This window comes from Entelurus aequoreus, linkage group LG02 (assembly GCF_033978785.1).
Source record: "Entelurus aequoreus isolate RoL-2023_Sb linkage group LG02, RoL_Eaeq_v1.1, whole genome shotgun sequence".
NCBI classification, from domain to species: Eukaryota; Metazoa; Chordata; class Actinopteri; order Syngnathiformes; family Syngnathidae; genus Entelurus; species Entelurus aequoreus.
Genome location: NC_084732.1, coordinates 39,698,414 through 39,719,073, shown reverse-complemented (window position 1 = coordinate 39,719,073; position 20,660 = coordinate 39,698,414). Strand labels below are relative to the sequence as shown.

Sequence of the window (20,660 nt, the reverse complement as noted above, 5' to 3'; positions counted from 1 at the left end):
TGCCTCACAATACGAAGGTCCTGGGTATAGTCCTGGGTTCGATCCTGCGCTCGGGATCTTTCTGTGTGGACTGCGTGGGTTCCCTCCGGGTACTCAGGCTTCCTCCCACCTCCAAAGACATGCACCTGGGGATCAATCAATCAATCAATCAATGTTTATTTATATAGCCCTAAATCACAAGTGTCTCAAAGGGCTGTACAAGCCACAACGACATCCTCGGTACAGAGCCCACATACGGGCAAGGAAAACTCACCCCAGTGGGACGTCAATGTGAATGACTATGAGAAACCTTGGAGAGGACCGCATATGTGGGTAACACCCCCCCCGCCCCCTCTAGGGGAGACCGAAAGCAATGGATGTCGAGTGGGTCTGACATAATATTGTGAAAGTCCAACACATCAGCGAAAGTCCAGTCCATGGTGGGGCCAGCAGGAACCATCCCGAGCGGAGACGGGTCAGCAGCGTAGAGATGTCCCCATCCGATGAACAGGCTAGTGGTCCACCCCGGGTTGGGAGCAGAGTAGAAAAGAAAATAAAATAAACGGCAGATCAACTGGTCTAAAAAGGGAGTCTATTTAAAGGCTAGAGTATACAAATGAGTTTTAAGATGAGACTTAAATGCTTCTACTGAGGTAGCATCTCTAACTTTTACCGGGAGGGCATTCCATAATATTGGAGCCCGAATAGAAAACGCTCTATAGCCCGCAGACTTTTTTTGGGCTCTGGGAATCACTAATAAGCCGGAGTTCTTTGAACGCAGATTTCTTGCCGGGACATATGGTACAATACAATCGGCAAGATAGGCAGGAGCTTGACCGTGTGTGGATAGGTTGATTGGCAACACTAAATTGGCCTTAGTGTGAATGTGAGTGTGAATGTTGTCTGTCTATCTGTGTTGGCCCCGTGATGAGGTGGCGACTTGTCCAGGCCTTCCGCCCGAATGCAGCTGAGATAGGCTCCAGCACCCCCCCGCGACCCCAAAAGGGAGAAGCGGTAGAAAATGGATGGATGGAAAATGTATTGCATTTCACGGGGGGATCACCAAAATGATTCCCGAGCGCGGCCACCGCTGCTGCTCACTGCTCCCCTCACCTCCCAGGGGGTGGAACAAGGGGATGGGTCAAATGCAGAGAGTCACCACACCTAGTGTGTGTGTGTGTGTGTGTGTGTGTGTGTGTGTGTGTGTGTGTGTGTGTGTGTGTGTGTGTGTGTGTGTGTGTGTGTGTGTGTGTGTGTGTGTGACAATCAGTGGTACTTTAACTTTTAACTTTAGAACTCAATCAATCAATCAATCAATCAATCAATGTTTATTTGTATAGCCCTAAATCACAAGTGTCTCAAAGGGCTGCACAAGCCACAACGACATCCTCGGTACAGAGCCCACATAAGTGCAAGGAAAAACTCACCCCAGTGGGATGTCGATGTGAATGACTATGAGAAACCTTCGAGAAGACCGCATATGTGGGTAATCCCCCCCTCTAGGGGAGACCGAAGGAGCAATGGATGTCGAGTGGGTCTGACATAATATTGTGAAAGTCCAGTCCATAGTGGATCCAACATATCAGCGAAAGTCCAGTCCATAGTGGGGCCAGCAGGAAACTGTCCCGAGCGGAGACGGGTCAGCAGCAATGTCCCCAACCGATGCACAGGCGAGCGGTCCACCCCGGGTCCCAACTCTGGACAGCCAGCACTTCATCCATGGCCACCGGACCTGTGTAACTCCCCCTCCACAAGGGAGAGGGGGGCAGAGGAGAAAACAAAAGAAACGGCAGATCAAGTCAGTTCTCTTCCTCTGATATTTGGGACGCATATTTGCATATGTGGGAGCCGAGGATGTCGTTGTGGTTTGTGCAGCCCTTTGAGACACTCGTAATTTAGGGCTATATAAATAAACTTTGATTGATTGATGATATTTTGAATGTTTTTATGACGTCCTAAGAAATATTTAATCACAGTTGTTCGGTACACAACTTCTTTCGTTTTTGTTATTAATCCTAACCACGTGCCACTTGAATCAAATACAAGAAAAAACAATGAACAAACACAAATGAATTATTCTATTGAGTATATTTGAAATGAAATAAGTACTGTTGTGGAATATAGTAGCTTGTGTTAACGTCTCGTTTTATTGTGAAGGATTAAAACCGGATGTGTCTTGTTTTTGCCACATGCGAAGCGGAAAAGACTTTGCTTTGCTCGCCATTTTGAAAATTCGGCTAGTCCCCGAGCGTTGGGCTCTTTGAGGGAAACGTGACGGCGTAGTTTGAAGATAATGCCTGTTACATAGCTTTAAAATTCACCACAACGTTTTCATTTAATGGTTAAACGTTTTAAAAGTTATTTAACCCCACCTTACTCTTCCAACCATGTCTACCGATGCAGCAGCCGACCAGGTAAAGTTAGCTAGCGTTGACAAGGGCCTTGCTCAAATGCTACCACTATTAGCTTGTGTTAGCTGTTATACTACATTGTGTTTATACAGTGTATATGTTGACATTAGTATATCATGGTTTACCACTGTATCGTCATAATGCTGCTAGGTTGGGATATATGTCACTGCAAACCCCTCCTTTTGCCGCGTTGACCAGCGAGTTGCTGCGTTGCCGCCAAGTCTTAGCGTCGTTAGGCTGACACGCTCCTTCCTTTACTCAAATATCAGCTATAACTAAATCCCTGTCATTTGTACGTGCATCACTATAATAATAAAATGCTTGCGAAGATGCAAAAGCTGTTGAGTGATATTAGTTAATAAATGAGCTCAATTCATCACAAAGGTGTCCACCCACGAACTGCATGGAAATGTGTAATTTTGTGCAACTTTAACAGCCACTTTTTCCTGCATAATACAATGTTATCAGTTGTATGTTAAGTGACCATTGCACAGCACATTTGATTATCATGCATTTTGTCATCCCCATGCAGGCAGCAGAGTATGTCCCGGAGAAGGTGAAGAAGGCAGAGAAGAAGTTGGAAGAAAACCCATATGACCTTGACGCATGGAGCATTCTGATTCGAGAAGCACAGGTTTAGTGACTCAAGAGTTGCATTAAGGGGGTAAAAATAATAATAATGGGTTCAAGGGTGGGGGTTGTTTATTGATTTGTTAAAAATACCAAATGCCCAATACATATTTTTAGCTCCTCACATTTGTGTGGATGAAATGCACTCTCCCTTTTTAGAACCAACCTATTGATAAAGCAAGGAAGACTTACGAGCGACTTGTCACACAGTTTCCAAGTTCCGGCAGATTCTGGAAACTATTCATTGAAGCTGAGGTTAATACTTTTTTCTCCCCTCTTTCTATTAAATGCATGACTGAGATTATTATTGCCTTAGATGATCAACAATGTGATTTTCACACAAATTATTTGTCTTGCATCTATGAGATTTGATTTGATGAGGGTTTAAGTTATCCCCTACCAAAGCATTTCATTATAAATAGGTAAATTGGTATTTTTGGAGGATTGTGTCTTTAAACGTTAAAAGGGGAAAGTTTATTTTTCTGTTCCTAGGATTTAAGAAGTATTTTTCTCGCCATATATTTTCAAGTGGGTTAAATGCATTTGTTGCATGTTTGGTTTGCAACAGTATTAAAACAATTTTAATGGTATTTGGAGTGCATTAGCCTTTTATTCACTTGTTGTGTCAATTTATTGCCTCCTGTGTCATTTCTTTTGTAATATTATGAACAAATACTCTTGCTTTTTGATGCCCACATTATACCAGAGACCTAAAATCCCCCTGAAGGGAGGGGAAAAGGACCACATTTTTGTTTTTTCGCCTTCTTTTGTAATGCAGTCAGCAACAGAGAACTAATCACCCCCTTTTTAAATTTAAACTCAGCATAAGAACCATGAAACAGTTTTTTACTTCAACTATAGTGTTGTTATGCTGTGGATACTGAAAACAAAACCAAACTCTCAGAAATGACCACCTTTCCAGGATCATCCAGTGGACTTCGAAGCAAGTAGCAGAAAGAACCTTTGGGGAAGGGCTAAGAAGAGTAAAGGAGAAATTTTTTATTTTATTTTTTTAAAGCGTGAGATTTGCTTGGCTATATGCAAAAAAGAAATATCGATCTAAATAAAGGTACTTATGAGGCGCTGGTTCTTGCAGCAGGGGTATGGAGATTACATTGTGCAATCATGCTGCTTTTCTCCTGCTATTAATGAAGCACATTTGCACAGTCAGCAGTCTTGTTTTAGCTCACATATTGGATGACATTTGTCAGGATTTGCTTAAAGGGTTTTGGTTGGTAGTAGACTGATAGATTCTAGTGTCAACAGACTTTTTATATACATACAGTACACGCCAAAAGTTTGGACACACCTCATTCAATGTGTTTTCTTTATTTTCATGACTATGAACATTGTAGATCGTCACTGAAGGCAGCAAAACTATGAATGGACACAAGTGAAGTTATGTACTTGACAAAAAATTGTGAAATAACTGAAAACACGTCTTATATTGCAGTTTCTTCAAAATAGCCACCCTTTGCTCTGATTACTTTTTCGCACACTCTTGGCATTAAGAGGTAGTCACCTGAAATGGTTTTCCCTTCACAGGTGTGCTTGAAGCTCACAGAGAGAATGCCAAGAGTGTGCAAAGCAGTAACCAGAGCAAAGGGTGGCTATTTTGAAGAAACTAAAATATAAAACATGTTTTCAGTCATTTCACCTTTTTTTTGTTAAGTACATAACTCCACGTGTTCATTCATAATTGTGATGCCTTCAGTGACAACCTACAATGTAAACAATCATGAAAATAAAGAAAACGCATTGAATGAGGAGAAGATGTGTCCAAACTTTTGGCCTGTACTGTACGTCTTGCTTAAGTCAAGTTGTGATTTGTCAGAATGTGTCAGAGCTATTTTGGGATCTGTCGGTGCAGTTAGATTTAAACCAACAGCCTTTGCGTAGCACCATGTTGTAATCTGCTGACCTCTGTCGTATGTTAGAATTGGATGTCAGTGTATAGAATGCTTCGGTCAGTCATAATTGGCCCTTTTCATGGTCAAGTGAGGTGAAAGACAGTACTTGTGCTGCACCTTCCAAATGGGTTAAGATGCCAAGCACTCTTAGTGCATGCATACCTCACCCAAGGCCCCACAATCTCCTTTTAGTCCATCAATCTGCTAGGTCTATATGTTATTGATCGATCTGGGCTGCGATGTTCTAACAAACTTTGAGCACCTAAGTGAAAATTATTTATCATAAGTAGACAGGTGATAATGGCAAGTCCAAATTTGACTTCTTGCACAATCAAATTGGTCCAGCACAACAGTTGTGTTAAGTATGCCTTTACAATTTACACTGTCAGAGGGGTATTCATATTTTAAATGTTTCCTACTATGATTGTCATTGGTAATTTAAATGTACCGTTCTAATATTTTAATTACTTAATTCAGCAAAATTAAATTCAACATGTTAGAAACACCTTTTAGTATGATACAAAGCAGTTGTACACAATACTGAACTTTAATATTTCTGTTAAGATTTCCAATCTGTAATTAGTACACAGTGAACATGTGACTTTAAATAAATGGCTTTTAACATTTAGGAAGACTACACACCCTTTGTAAAGAAAAGATGGGGCGTCTCTGCATCAGCGTCTGACATGTCAGTTTGATGTGACATTCACCCGTGTTTAAAAAGGGCATGACTCGTGAGATCACAACAGTTAATTGCGCAGGCTTCATGGCCAAAATTGAAGCACGTTAAGACAAAGTGACCACAATAGACCCATTTCATGCATCCATAATTAATACATTTGCATTTTCCTGTCGCTCTGTCCTTTGAGAACGTCTGTATTGTTATTGTGCAAAGCAGTGTAGAGTGCTTACGTCAGCAATAATGCCTGGTCTATTTTGTTGAGTCATATGCCATTTTTGTTTGTTTTTAGGTTGTGTAAGACCACACCTTTTAGGCGGGGTGGTAAAGCTCAGTTGTTTAAGGTATAAAAACTCACTAGTGCCCCCCGTGATGTACAGTGGTATTACAACAAAACATTGCTAGTTGGGCTGTTTGGAAAATATGCATAAAAATACACATAAAATAAACTTTTGACTTATCTAATGTGAGTCATGTTTTTTTCTATAGATTACATATGTGTAGGGCAAACACAGTTCTCCCTCAACCATGCATACCATATTGCAGTGTACCATATTGTACCATATTGCAGTGTAGTTTAATATTTTTCAAAGGCGTGACAGTTCTTGTCTTTCCATCCATTTTCTACCTCTTGTCCCTTTCGGGGTCGCGGCCCAACCAGCTCTGGTGTTACAACTATGTGTTCATGCAGATGCGTTTTAGTTAGTTCACAAAACAAACTATTGTGAATGCCACAACCACAAAATGCTGTCGACTTTACCATTGTGGAATACCTCAATATATATGGTTTTAAATAATCTATGGTTACTTGGTAGCACTACAATTGTGGCATCCTGCTGACCTGGAGTATTAACATCACAAAAACAACGGTCTGTCCTGATGGATGCTCCAACAACTCACATGTGAAAGATTATATTGGGTTTCTTTTGCATTGGAATATGATTCTACAGCAATTCATATGTTCTGTATAGATTTGTCATTAGTTTGAGGCACAATCTACCCCAAGTAATAATAAACCCTTTTTAACAAGTGGCTTGTCGTTCTTGTGTGAATTTCACTTTGTTGATCTGCAGGGTTTTGTGTGCATGAACGCATGTTTATTGGAAGCCCAGCATGGGGGTGGAATGACTTAAAATAACATTGCATTTACACTCTTTATTTGCAGGTCAAGGCTAAAAACTATGACAAGGTAGAAAAGGTGAGTAGAGTCCCTATAGGGGAGGTTTCTGATTAAGGTTATGGATTGTCCTCGGAAGAAATTGTCATTTGCTGCTACCCTGTTACTGACATTGTTATACGGCAACTTAAAAGTAATGTTATTACACAAACATTTTTATTTTTCAAGATTTTTTGAATGTTTATTTTTTCATTGTTCAGCGCCACTGACATGTTTTTCTTTTTGCAATTATGCAACATGCAAAAAAAATTATTGCATTTGGATCAAAGTACTCCAAATTATACTCTATTTCATAAAAGTGAGTACACTCCTCACATCTAAGCGACCATTGTATTACTGTATAATATAGAAAGGAGAACTGCATATACTTTAGAGTAATCTGTACAGTTTTAATAGCAGTATATATTTACTGACCACAAATAATTCCTCCACACATGATTGCTGTGTATAAACCGGTTTCTCCACCCTGCAGCTGTTCCAGAGATGCCTCATGAAAGTGTTGCACATCGACCTATGGAAGTGTTACCTCTCCTACGTGCGAGAGACCAAAGGAAAGTTGCCCACCTACAAGTAAGATGACTCCTGTAAATATTACTGATTAATATTGAATGGATTAAAAAAAAAAAAATCCCCTGTCCTCAGAGAGAAGATGGCTCAGGCATACGACTTTGCCCTGGATAAAATCGGCATGGAAATTATGTCGTATCAGGTTAATAAGATTATGTTCTATAACATACATTTCTGTTTACTGTGGTTTCCTAATGATTTTTGGTGTTTGTCACAGATTTGGGTGGATTACATCAATTTTCTCAAGGGAGTGTGAGTAATTTTGCCTCCAGTTGTAACTGCTTGTAGCATGTGATGCAGGTCTAATGTTGTTTTATGTTCTATTAGCGAGGCTGTGGGCTCATATGCAGAGAACCAGCGCATCACAGCAGTGCGGCGGGTTTACCAAAGGGGCTGCGTGAATCCCATGATAAACATAGAGCAGCTCTGGAGAGATTATAGCAAATACGAGGAGGTGAGATCTATTTCTTCAAGGTGCTAAGTTCTAAGTTATTCTTGAACAATTTTAAATGCTTCTCAAAGGTCCCTCAATAGTGTATTTGAAATGTTAAGACCAAGAGCCCCTAAACTAAGACCAGCGCCCACAATCCAGACGTCCCAAGTAAAAAAAAAAAAATTATATATGTATGTACATATACTGTATATATATATATATATATATATATATATATATATATATATATATATATATATATATATATATATATATATATGTAAATGTTTTTTAAATTTAGCTATATATAAATATATGGGTTTTTTTTTCTATCATTTTTTGAATGTCCGGTCCAGCCACACTAAAATCACTACTTACATGGTTTTTCTGTTCATTTTTATTATAAAGTCAAGGTTTGTTTATAAAGCACATAGTGTCCAAGTTGTGAAAAATGCAAATGCAAGGAAAACAAGACAGGACCTAAAATTGAACCTTAAGGCACTCCACAACCAAGAGGGACTTGTTTGGATGAAAATGACCCAAGTTTATCAGAAAAAGACTGCTCAGTTAAGTACGACTGTAACCAACTGCTTTTAAGTCCTACACTTGTCTCAAGCCCGGACAAAAGGATGTGGTCCACAGTGTCAAAAACTGCCGTCAAATCTACAAGCACAAGCATGGCTGAGCCACCAGAGTCTGTTACTGGAAACAAATCTAAAAAATTATACATGTGCGGTTATAAAACTTTCACACAGGGTGGCTCCTCTTGTTTGGGTTGACTCAGAGGTGATAAAGTGTGTATGAGCAACAAGGTTTTTCCCCTCATGACGTCAAAAAGGATGCCAGGGGGGAACTTGTGACCCCGGGGAACATGTTTTATCAGTATCGTGCTTCAAACATGCTTCTAAAAGCTGTGCACTACACAACATGCTCATTGGAGCCATTTATCTTGACTTATTCATTTTGATTAAAAAAAATCAACATAACTTGTTCCATTCATTTTTGTTTGTAGGTTAAAATGTTTTATATATTGTGCTCCTGAGTTAATGTCGCTGATCAATTTGAATGTATTATTATTTATTGACTTTACATAATTACATTTTTCAATATTAATGGTTCAAGTCATTAAAAAAAATGTTATAGTTTAAATGTTCATAGTTTTTTATTTTAGGCAAATTGGTGCAGTTTACATTTTTTCTTTTACAGTCTAAAAAACATTGTTAATAAAATGTTTCTTTGTTGTAAGTTGATCTACATTTCTTTTGTATTTTCTTTAATGCTACTAAGAATACAATGTTATGCAGAGGTGCACTTATAACAAATGTATAGACAAATTATATTTGTAGTCGTGGCGGTTAGTGTGTGGTGGTGTAAACTGTTTTCTGCTTGGGGGGTAACAGAAAATAATTGACAATCACTGTAATTATGCAAACATACATTCCCAAAAATCTTTTTGGCTTATGATTTTAAGAACAAGTAGTCATCAAATTGTACACTGTAAAATAACAATAGGTGCTACGATCAAAAAATGGTAGCTCAGCGGCAGAATTCAGCCGTTAAAAAGAAACAGTTGTACAGTTTTTCTATCTGCAGTAATACAGCGTAAAAACAACTGTAGATTTTATGGCAAAAAGAACAACTTAATTACCAGAATTTTACCAGAAAAAACATTGGTGTAGTTTTTTCCATTTACAGTAATGTACAAACAACGGGAACATTTCTGGTGTCTGAACTGCCAGGCTTTTACCGTTTTTTGTTTTTTTTACAGTGTAAGTTCAATAATATAATAATCTAATCAAGTGCATTGACAATTGTCCAATAATCTCATGAGGCAAATCCTACATTTATATTCATATATTATTCACTGATACAATTGGCCTTCTGAGGGCAGCCATCACTGTGATGTGGCCTTCAATGAAAACAAGTTTGACACCCCTGCAAAACAACAGAGTACGTTGAATGCTGACGGTTGGTTATTTCCCACATCAGGGTATCAATATACACTTGGCTAAAAAGATGATTGAGGATCGAAGCAGAGACTACATGAATGCTAGGAGAGTTGCCAAGGTAAGAAGCTTTGTAAAGACACTTCCCAAAATGAAACGTCAAGATGGTCTTGCTGAACCTGCTGGTGGCTCGCAGGAGTACGAGACTGTGATGAAGGGGCTGGACAGGAACGCCCCCTCGGTGCCGCCACAGAACTCTCCACAGGAATCCCAGCAAGTGGAAATGTGGAAGAAGTACATCCAGTGGGAGAAAAGTAACCCGCTGCGCACAGAAGACCAGACGCTTATCACAAAAAGAGGTATTGTTGTCTGTCTAAAAAGTCTGACTGCAGTTACCATCCACGGCTTTTGTATTGGAGCTATGAAACGTTGGACATCTGACCTTTTGTTTCAGTGATGTTTGCTTATGAGCAGTGTTTGCTGGTGCTGGGCCACCATCCTGACGTATGGTACGAGGCAGCTCAGTACCTGGAGCAGTCCAGCAAGTTGTTGGCAGAGAAAGGAGTATGACACAAACCTTCAATTATTATGCAAGAGCTCAAATACATATCACAGTGGTTCTCAAACTTTTTCCACCATGTACCGCCTCAGAAAAGAGTGGGCCCCCAAGTACCACCATAATGACCAACATTAAAATACAGTTGCAAAGTAGGCATAAGTAGTCATTAAAAACAAGGCAGAGGTTTTATTGAACAAGTATAGTTGATATTTTGGCCACTGTCACATTACACACAGTGTGAACAGTAACACTGTTTGAATATTTATTTAGTGATTCTTGGTCATACCGTTAAAATGAGTCCGCGTACCACAAGTGGTACATGTACCACAGTTCAAATAATCTCTTGACATGTCAGATCAAATACAACCAATGCATTTTAAACATAACAATGCTCACTTTTGATGTACTATATTTTAAAAGTATCAAAATACACTGTAATGTTTTTATTTTTACTCTAGTTTTAGTTTGCTGTCTCAATTTTTTCCCCTTGTTGATTATAAAAGAATCAATGAAACAATTTTAAATGTATGTTAAAATCATTCTTAATCTTCTGAACTGCCGTGTCCATTACATTGCTCTATTGAGCACAATAATGCTGCTCATGTTGGTGTGTCCAACCTTTCTCTCCCAAGGGCCGTGCATACTAACAATTGAAAAAATGCAAAGGCCACTTTGATACAATTTAGACGTTAAAATTTATTTGGAAAAAAAACTATTTAGATCAGAATATGCTTGGCTTTAAAAATACATGAGTCTATCTTTTGTGTTGTAGGTGTCAAAGAAAATCGTTTTTTTGCGTTATGTCGATTATACCTAATTAACACTGAATTTATTTCATTTTCAAAACATGTTGAGGGCCATTAAAAACTAACCGCACGCTGCACTTTGAAGAGCCCTAAAATAGAGATGGATTGGAACCACCACTGGTTGCAGCCAGGTAAGGCATTCTGTTCTTTCTTTATTTCTTTTAGTTTATTTCGAACATGAACACACTTACAGCATAATACATCACACAATTTCATATCATTTCACTTTACATCATGTCCAAAAAGAAGTAGGAAGAAGCAAAGCTTATTTAATCCTACCCATTTCCCACTTCAGAGCGTTTACAAATATATACATTCATTTACTGACTTTGTTATAGTAAATGAACCCTAATGGGTTAAAAAAAAACTGTAATGTGTAACAATTTCCTTTGACTAGTCAATATGTGTCCATTAGTACCTCAATTTACGGGCTTAATTGGCTAAGTGGTGAAGCTCTCAACTCAAAACACTTGTGTCAAATCGATTACCCATTGAATTGAGGTGAAATCAATTTAATCGGTGTTTGCCTCCCTAAAAACACCACCATTTTACCATGTACATGCCTTTTTAAAGGGAAAAAACATTTTAGATAAGAATCATTGTATAAAACAATACAATTCAACAGCGACTCTCAAACTGTGGTACAAAGGCGCCACCCAGGGTACGCCAAAAAAATCACATGATTTCAGTACAGTGTTTTATTTTTCTATATTTAAACACAGTGTTACTGTTAAACTGTGTGCAATGTTACAGTGACCAAAAATATTACATATACTTGCTAAAGAAAACATCTGCCTTGTTTTTAAATGAATACTTAGATCTACTAATCGAAAGAGGCTCATTAGGTGTTCAAAAAATTATGCAATTTTGTCATTCTTATAGCCCAGACCTGGGCAATTATTTTGACTCGGGGGAGCCAAATTTTGAGAAAAAAATGTGTCTGGGGGCCGGTATATCTAATTTTTAGGAACACTAATACAAAACCTCACAATAATGTCAGATTGAATGCTAAAAATGTTATGACAGACCGCCTTAAAAAACGGAATGGAATTTTAATTTTTTTTACTGAATGAGACACCCAGAATGTACCGTACATGAAAATAAAGAATGTGGGATTTACAATATTAACTATGAACGATAAAACACTGAATATTGACAACATATGAACTTCACACCTCCTCTCAATCGACATATTTTACAATCAAGCGAAACGCAATAAAAATGTAACAGTGAAATATGGACACGAAGGGTAAAAAAATAAACCCACATACAATCTGATACATCACTAAGCTTGAGAACTTTGCTGTAAAAATCTCCTTCCGCATCTGTCCCTGACACCCGCATTTCAGGCTGGCTACTCTGGAAACACTCTGTGGAAACGCTCCCTACCCACACTGCTTGGTGCCTCGTCTGAGCTGCTGTGACTTAGATTACCATAGTAACTAATTAGATTACTATAGTAACTAATTATATTACCATAGTTACTAGTATATCATGGAAAAGCACAGATTCCAATCATTGAAATACTTTGTATAGTTCAAGACTTACGGTCATTTTAAAAACATCACTGCACATCATAATGGCAGCTACCCTTTCCATCTTAAAGATCTAAAAAAATTATTTGGGAATGTCCGGCGGGCCGGATTGAAAAGCTTAACGGGCCGCATGTGGCCCCCGGGCCTTAATTTGCCCAGGTCTGTTATAGCCAGACCTGTGTGTTTATTTCCATACCTGACGGTTTCGGCCACAACTGTTGCCTTCCTCAGAGGTTGTCACGTGATGTTGCTGTGACGTGTCTGGTCAGCTGATTTAAACAGTTCTTGGCGCTGTCTTCATGCTTGTAGTAGCAGACTGACAGCGCCATCTGCAGTCCGACCTCTTCAGGACTGTGTCCTAGGTGTGGGAAAGTTGGTACGCCCCCTCGTACTGGTTCACAGTCTGGGCGGCGCGCTTCCGGATCTCAATGGCTTCTCTGATCCAACGATGGTATTTGTTGCTCTCAGACATGTGCGTTGTCCCAATCCATGAGTTGGTTCTCCCTCTTGCAGTCATCTGATATGGCAGACTTCAGTTGTTCCTGTTCTGCTTGTCGTCTGGTGGCTCGTGTGCATGCTTTTGATGTTTCCTTTTCACATTATTTACTATGCTCTTTCTTCCTGATGTTAAAGGCTCTGCCAGTTTCTCCAATGTATCTCATATATTACATTGCATTTGTGTACTTGGTCTATTTTATCCTTAGGGTGAACTAACAACTGTTGGAGTTTAGTGTGAGGTTTGACCGGAGTGTTGATGTTGTGATTGTTCATAGCCCGCTGCACCCTCTCTGTGACCCCCCGACGAATGGAAGTATGACCATGGCCCTGTTTTGTTTCTTATTACTTTTGTCTTTTGTTTCCTCTTGATGTTTTGTTTAGCTTGATTCCACCCTTTGTCTATGGCCCACTTTGGGTAGTTGCAAGTTCTTAGTGCTTTTGTAATGTGCTGTTCCTCCTCCTTTCTGTCTTGTTCCTGGGAGATGAGATTAGTGCGTTCACAAAGTGTTCTTACGACTGAGAGTTTGTAATTTATGGGGTGTTCCGATGTCCGAAGGAGGTATTGATCTGTGTGTGTGGGTTTCCGATGTATTAGAATTTTTATACTGCCATCCTCCAAATGTTTTATGTCCAGGTCCAGAAAGTTTTTTGTGCTGTCCTTTTCTTCTTCATAGGTGAATTGTATATTGTTTGTTTCATCCAGTGTGTTGAGGTGGTCTGTGAGATCCTGTGTACGTCCTATTTTTATTATTTCCAAGACGTCATCCACATACCTTTACCATAAGTAAAGGGCCGCAGTGTGCTGGTGCTGTTTGGAGGGCCTGGGCTTCAAGATCTTCCATGAAGAAGCCACTCATTATGGCCAACAATGAGTCCCCCAAGGCGGACTCCTCCTTCTGCCTGTAGATAGTACCCTAGTGCTGGAAGTACCGTATTTTTCGGAGTATAAGTCGCACCGGAGTATAAGTCGCACCTGCCGAAAATGCATAATAAAGAAGGAAAAAACATATATAAGTCGCACTGGAGTATAAGTCGCATTTTTGGGGGAAATTTATTTGGTAAAATCCAACAACAAGAATAGACATTTGAAAGGCAATTTAAAATAAATAAAGAATAGTGAACAATGGGCTGAATAAGTGTACTTTATATGACGCATTAATAACCAACTGAGAACGTGCCTGGTATGTTAACGTAACATATTATGGTAAGAGTCATTCAAATAACTATAACATATAGAACATGCTATACGTTTACCAAGCAATCTGTCACTCCTAATCGCTAAATCCGATGAAATCTTATACGTCTAGTCTCTTACGTGAATGAGCTAAATAATATTATTTGATATTTTACGGTAATGTGTTAATAATTTCACACATAAGTCGCACCTCCGGCCAAACTATGAAAAAAACTGTGATTTATAGTCCGAAAAATACGGTAGGTTGAAGTGGAGAAAAATTCCAACAGCCTTGTAATGTCTTCAGTGGTGAGCGCGGTCTGTTTGTGTAGCGCTTTGTCCTGTTTTAGACGTTTATGGACAATGTGGATGGTGATGGTTATTGGTGTTTTTGTAAATAAAGAAATTACATCATGTGAAACAAAAAGCATGCACACGAGCCACCAGATGACAAGCACAGCAAGAACAGCTGAAGTCTGCCATATCAGACCACTGCAAAAGGGAGAACCACCTCATGGATTGGGACAACACACGTCATCGGCACTGAGTGCAACAAATACCATCGTTGGATCAGAGAAGCCATCGAGACCCGGAAGCGCGCCGCCCAGATTGTGAACCGGGACGAGGGGGCGTACCAACTTTCCCATACCTGGGACACAGTCCTGAAGAAGTCGGACTGCAGATGGCGCTGTCAGTCTGCTACTACAAGCATGAAGACAGCGCCAAAAACTGTTTAAATCAGCTGACCAGACACGTCACAGCAACATCATGTGACAACCTCTGAGGAAGGCAACAGTTGTGGCCGAAACCGTCAGGTACGGAAATAAACACACAGGTCTGGCTATAAGAATAACAAAATGGCTTAGGCCTACTACGCTACTGTATTTTAATGTTGGTCATTAAGGTGGTATTTGAAGAGCCAGGTTTTTTTGGTACTTGGTGAATAAATAACTACAGTAGTTTTATGAAGTAATGTAATACAAATGTACTGCATTTACCTTGGCGGGTGGACTTGTACAGTATCTCCTTGATGCACTGGAGTTGCCAAGTTGGCGAAGAGCTCGGTCATGTTTTTTGTGATTTCTTTCTTTAATTCAATTAATTCCATCCACTTTTTCTAAGGCACTGTCCTTCACACTCACCTTCTTTCTTCCTATGGTTGGAATATCTAAAGTATGTTCTAGCTGTAAGCTATTGACAGCAAGTAAGGCCGGCTGTTTTGGTCGGATAGTATTGGGTATACTGTAACATTTACTTTGTCAACTAATGAGAGGAAATGCTGGTAACAAAAATTTGTGCTTGCAACTTAAATCATAACAATTAACAGAGAGAAAGCTCTTATCTCAAAACACTCTTAGGTTGAGTTACCACTGCATTTTAAAAATGATGAATTGCATAATATGTCCACATCTACAGCTCTTGGGCTCTCACTCGATTGTGCTAGTTGTATTTACTAAAGTGCTTTTATTGCTCACAGGACATGAATAACTCTAAGCTGTTCAGTGATGAGGCTGCTAACATCTATGAACGTGCAATCGGGACACTACTGAAGAAGAACATGCTTCTTTACTTCTCTTTTGCAGACTATGAAGAAGTAGGTCAAGCAAGTTGAAACAATTAGAGCATTCCAGTGGAGAATTAATTGGTGGTGTTTGCGTGACAGAGTCGTATGAAGCACGAGAAGGTTCACAGCATCTACAACAAACTGCTGGCTGTGGAGGACATCGACCCCACGCTGGTCTACATCCAGTACATGAAGTTCGCCAGGAGGGCGGAGGGCATTAAATCAGGCCGCACTATCTTCAAAAAGGCCAGAGAGGATCTGCGCACACGCCACCACGTGTACGTCACCGCAGCACTGATGGAGTACTACTGTAGCAAGGTAAGGCACTTCTACTGTTACCTGCAAGGTGGCACCATCACTTAAACACATACTCGTGTTTTTATTTATTTATCCCAACAGGACAAATCTGTGGCTTTTAAGATTTTTGAGCTTGGTTTAAAGAAATATGGTGACATTCCAGAGTACATACTTGCATACATCGATTACCTTTCGCATCTCAATGGTAGGTTCTGTTCTCATTACATTTGACTAATGTGTGTTGTTTTGTTGTACTAAAAAAGAAACTTGATGTCGCCGCACTTTTGCTATGATAATCATATCACAAAGTCGCCGAAAGCTGTAATGTGTAGACAAATGCAAAAAAGTGGCACAGGATGTGGATTTACTCAACTGCAGAGAGGCCCAGGCATCAGAAGGGTTGGCCGTCATCTGAACAAAACATTTTCTTTCATTATTATTATTATACAAATCGTAAAATAAATGTTGAATATGAAAAACATATAAAATGAGAACAATTTAATATGTTTGTTTATTTGGAACATAGGAACAAGATTACACAATTATAAAGCGCATGTTTACAGTGTCACACAAAGTTCAACATTTCCAAAAAGGAGGAGGAAGAAGCAGAGTTTATTTAATCCTACCCCTTCTCCATGTCATTGCTGTTATTGATACTTTTGTTCACTTCCTGTATTACATCTGTAACATAAATATATACAGTGGGGAAGGGATACATATGGCCCCATTCCTGGGTGGATCTCGCATGAGAGGAAGTGGGGTGTCACTCATTTTACAATGCAGTCTGTTTAAAATAATAGACAGCTCCACTATACAAAGCAATTGACGCTGTGCTCAAAGTTGGAATTTCTATTAAACATATTTTAAGCTATTCAATACCCTACTGCCATCTGGTGGCTAAAGTAAATGGTGCACGCCCCAAATTTGTCACGTTTCATGTATCAGATAAACCAAAGGGGTCATATTAATCCCTTTTACTACTATACATACATAATAAATAATGCTAAACAAATACATATATATAAAAAGTTATTAACAATACATGTATAGTAGATTATTACTTGTTTTTAGGGTTCAATATTCTTTCTTATTGATTTATATAGTTATTATATTTGTAAAAGTGTAAAACTAAAATGCTAATAAAACATATCCCACAAATTAATTATGCTAAAAAATATTACAAGTGAAAGTAATACAAAACAAAAGGACTATAATAAGAAAATACCTTGTCAGGATACTAGACAGGCTGGAAAGAAGCAGACTTGATAGACGTAATCCAAAGGAGCATTGAGTGTAAACATGGTGAGACAACTGGAACAATAATGACTGCGACAATTTTTCACATCGCATTGAAAGGTTGCTGACAACATCCGAGTCCGCAACTTTTGGACTTTTTACAAGCTGCGGTAAGTGCTGCTGTTTTGGGTAGCAAATGTGATACGTTGGTGGTCAGTCATATTGTTTAGAGCTTCATGACATGTTTGAGGACGTAATTTATACTGTCATTTCAGCAGAGAGATGGTTTTCACATAGAACGTAAACAAGCCATCAATAAACGCAGTGAAACACTATCTGTAAAAATGTAACGTATTTCTACCTTCTTACTTCCCTGCAGAGGATAACAACACCAGAGTTCTGTTTGAACGTGTCCTCACCTCAACTAACCTCTCGCCGGAGAAGTCAGGGTACATAAAGTGTTTATACATACATACACACATTAATATATATATATATATACATGGTTGTCTCATATATCAGTCTTCTGTTGGTTTCCTTATCAGTGAGATCTGGTCTCGTTTTCTGGCCTTCGAGAGCAACATAGGAGACCTAGCCAGTATCTTAAAGGTGGAGCGGCGCCGGTTCGCCGCCTTCAAGGACGAATATGAAGGCAAAGAGACAGCCTTGCTGGTGGACAGATACAAGTTCATGGACTTGTACCCCTGCTCTGCCTGTGAACTCAAGGCTCTCGGGTACAAGGTGTGTACTTAATGAAATTTGTCAACGCGTTGTGCTTTGGAACACATTCATCAAAAATATGACTTTTAGGTGTATACCTGAAAGATGAGTTAATAAAGCTAAGATGCTAATGTTGACATGCCAACATATAGGATGTGTCAAGTACCAAAATATATGACTAAGGGTGTATATCTCCCTAAATAGCTTTTAAAAAAGCTAACTTTAGCATGCTAACAATAAGCATGTGTCAAGTACGAAAATATATGACAAAGGGTGTATACCTCCATAAAAAAAAAGTTTTTAAAAAGCTAACATCTATCCATTTTCTACCGCATGTCCTCTATCGGGGTCGTGGGTGGTGCTGGAGCCTATCCCAGCTGTACTAGGGTAGCATGCTAACAGTAAGCATGTGTCAAGTACCAAAATATAATGCTAAAGGTTATACCTGCAAAATTAGCCAAAAAAGCGAGCGTGCTAGCAATTGACTGACACTAGTAAGGAAGATTTTGACTTTAGAATGGTGGAGAAAAGTGGGAAGTGTGGAAGTTTGAAAAAGTCTCCACATTTCAAATTGGAAAATATATCTCAGAAAATGTGGAATTCCTGAAAAAGTACAAAAGAAAAAAGAATGGTAGCATGCGTGTCATGAATGAGCAGAACATTTTGAAAGTGGAATAATTATAATTAATAATACTATAATAATGACAATTAAAATACTTTATGCAAACACAAAAACAAAGTTAATAAAAAAAGTAAATGAACCGTCCTCATTTTCAGCTGCCCTTCCGACACACACACACAGTTTGAAATTACAAAACTCTTTAACAGCCAGGTTGCTCCAATAATTAACAATAACAAATACAATTCAATTCACCTTGTTGATTAATTTTCTTGGCATGCAGCAGAAGAAAGGGGGAAGAGGCAGTGTCGACAATGCTGTAGATACTACCTGAAGTTTTAAACCACACATCGCTTGTCCCTTGCTTTATTTGGATTTGTATTGAGATAGCTAGGAAAATGGTGTAAAAAGGCTAAAAACACATAAAAAAAAGCACACAAAGTACCACTGACTGAATAAGTACTGGAGATCAACCAGCCCGTCCACAGTGGATGTGCTGCCGGGCACAAAATGTCTGGCTGAAACATTGTACACAGAGACCAGTTTTGTACACCAAAGCATATTTCTATTGGGTCTGTGGAGATGTTCGTACAGTGAGGGGTTTGTAAATCAATGTTCCACTGTAATCATGACAAACCTGCTCAAGGTCTTATGGGTAATTGATAGCTGAGTCCTACCACAAAAGGTCCTGCAAACCAGGTTTTGACAAATGTCCACTGTTGTGCGGAGCGGGTACACGAAACAAAAACAAAATTAATGCGTCCAAACCGCGTGTGTTCTTGTGTGTTTGAAGGACGTGTCTCGTTCCAAACTGGCAGCGCTGCTTCCCGAGACAGTGGTGGCGCCATCCTTGCCCACGCGGAAGGACGACCTGGACAGAAAACCGGAGTACCCCAAACCGGACACCAATCAGATGATCCCCTTTCAGCCGCGCCACCTCGCCCGTGTGTACTCGTCACCTCGTTTCCAACCACAGCCGCCAAGATGCCCTTCTACTCACCTTTTTGGTGTGTCCACAGCTTCAGGCCTGCATCCTGTCTCTGGCGGAGTTTTCCCTGTCCCCCCTGTGGCCGTCATTCTGATGAAGCTGCTGCCCCCTCCTGGATGTTTCAATGTCAGTACAGCGACGAGCATAATGGTTGCTGCATGCTTGTGTGCGGATTCTAAAGCTCTTCCCTGCAGGGTCCCTTTGTTCAAGTGGATGAGCTCATAGAGACGTTCAAGAAATGCACACTTCCTGAAAGTAAGTCACATGACACCTCACTTTTTTTGTTTAATATCCCGAATGTAATAATCGACGTTTACCTCCGCCAAGCTGTCCAAGCTGCTGTCGAGCTCATCACAGGCCGACTCCCCGACGCCAGCGGGGAAGGCAACGGCGCTATGGAGAACCACGCCGCCGCCAAGTCCCTGAAGAGACCCAACGCCGACTCGGACGAAGAAGACGACAAAGGAGCGGTGGCACCGCCCGTCCACGACATCTACCGCGCTCGCCAGCAGAAGAGGATCCGATAAGGAAGAGCCTTACAAGAATGTACCAAGCGGCCAAAGGAGAGGATTATTTGTTGCGTTCACACACTTTACCTGAGTGTCCTTGTGTTTTTATGTTGAAAGACTGATCAAGATACTGTACAAAGTTTTTAAGTCATCAGCTGTGACACACAGCTCCGTTTTGGCCTTGTGATGTTCCAGTGGCGGCAAATATTTTTACATAACTGGATCCATCCAATGATTCCTTTCAATAAAAGTGTACAATAAGTCCAACGTGTGTTTCTCTTTTCTGTTGGAGCCTTCATATTCTGATTAAAAACTACAATGCTCTAAGTGTCCACTAGAGAGCAGTATTTGACATTTAGTAAAGTGAAAGCCATCAATCCATCCATTTTTTACTGCTTGTACCTTATGTCGCATTTTACTTAA

General features: G+C 39.7%; 1 protein-coding gene across 1 annotated transcript; it reads left to right on the top strand.

Moving 5' to 3' along the window:
- Nucleotides 1–2,160: 2,160 nt before the first annotated feature.
- cstf3 (cleavage stimulation factor, 3' pre-RNA, subunit 3) lies at nt 2,161–20,504 on the top strand. The gene is made up of 20 exons (XM_062026710.1): nt 2,161–2,393; nt 2,923–3,024; nt 3,180–3,275; nt 6,775–6,807; nt 7,259–7,356; nt 7,429–7,495; nt 7,571–7,605; nt 7,681–7,807; nt 9,776–9,853; nt 9,929–10,091; nt 10,187–10,296; nt 15,782–15,898; nt 15,968–16,186; nt 16,268–16,370; nt 17,781–17,850; nt 17,947–18,142; nt 19,534–19,684; nt 19,760–19,854; nt 19,923–19,983; nt 20,056–20,504. The coding sequence occupies exons 1-20, from the start codon at nt 2,367–2,369 to the stop codon at nt 20,253–20,255; spliced, it is 2,148 nt and encodes a 715-aa protein (XP_061882694.1). The 5' UTR covers nt 2,161–2,366; the 3' UTR covers nt 20,256–20,504.
- Nucleotides 20,505–20,660: the final 156 nt, after the last annotated feature.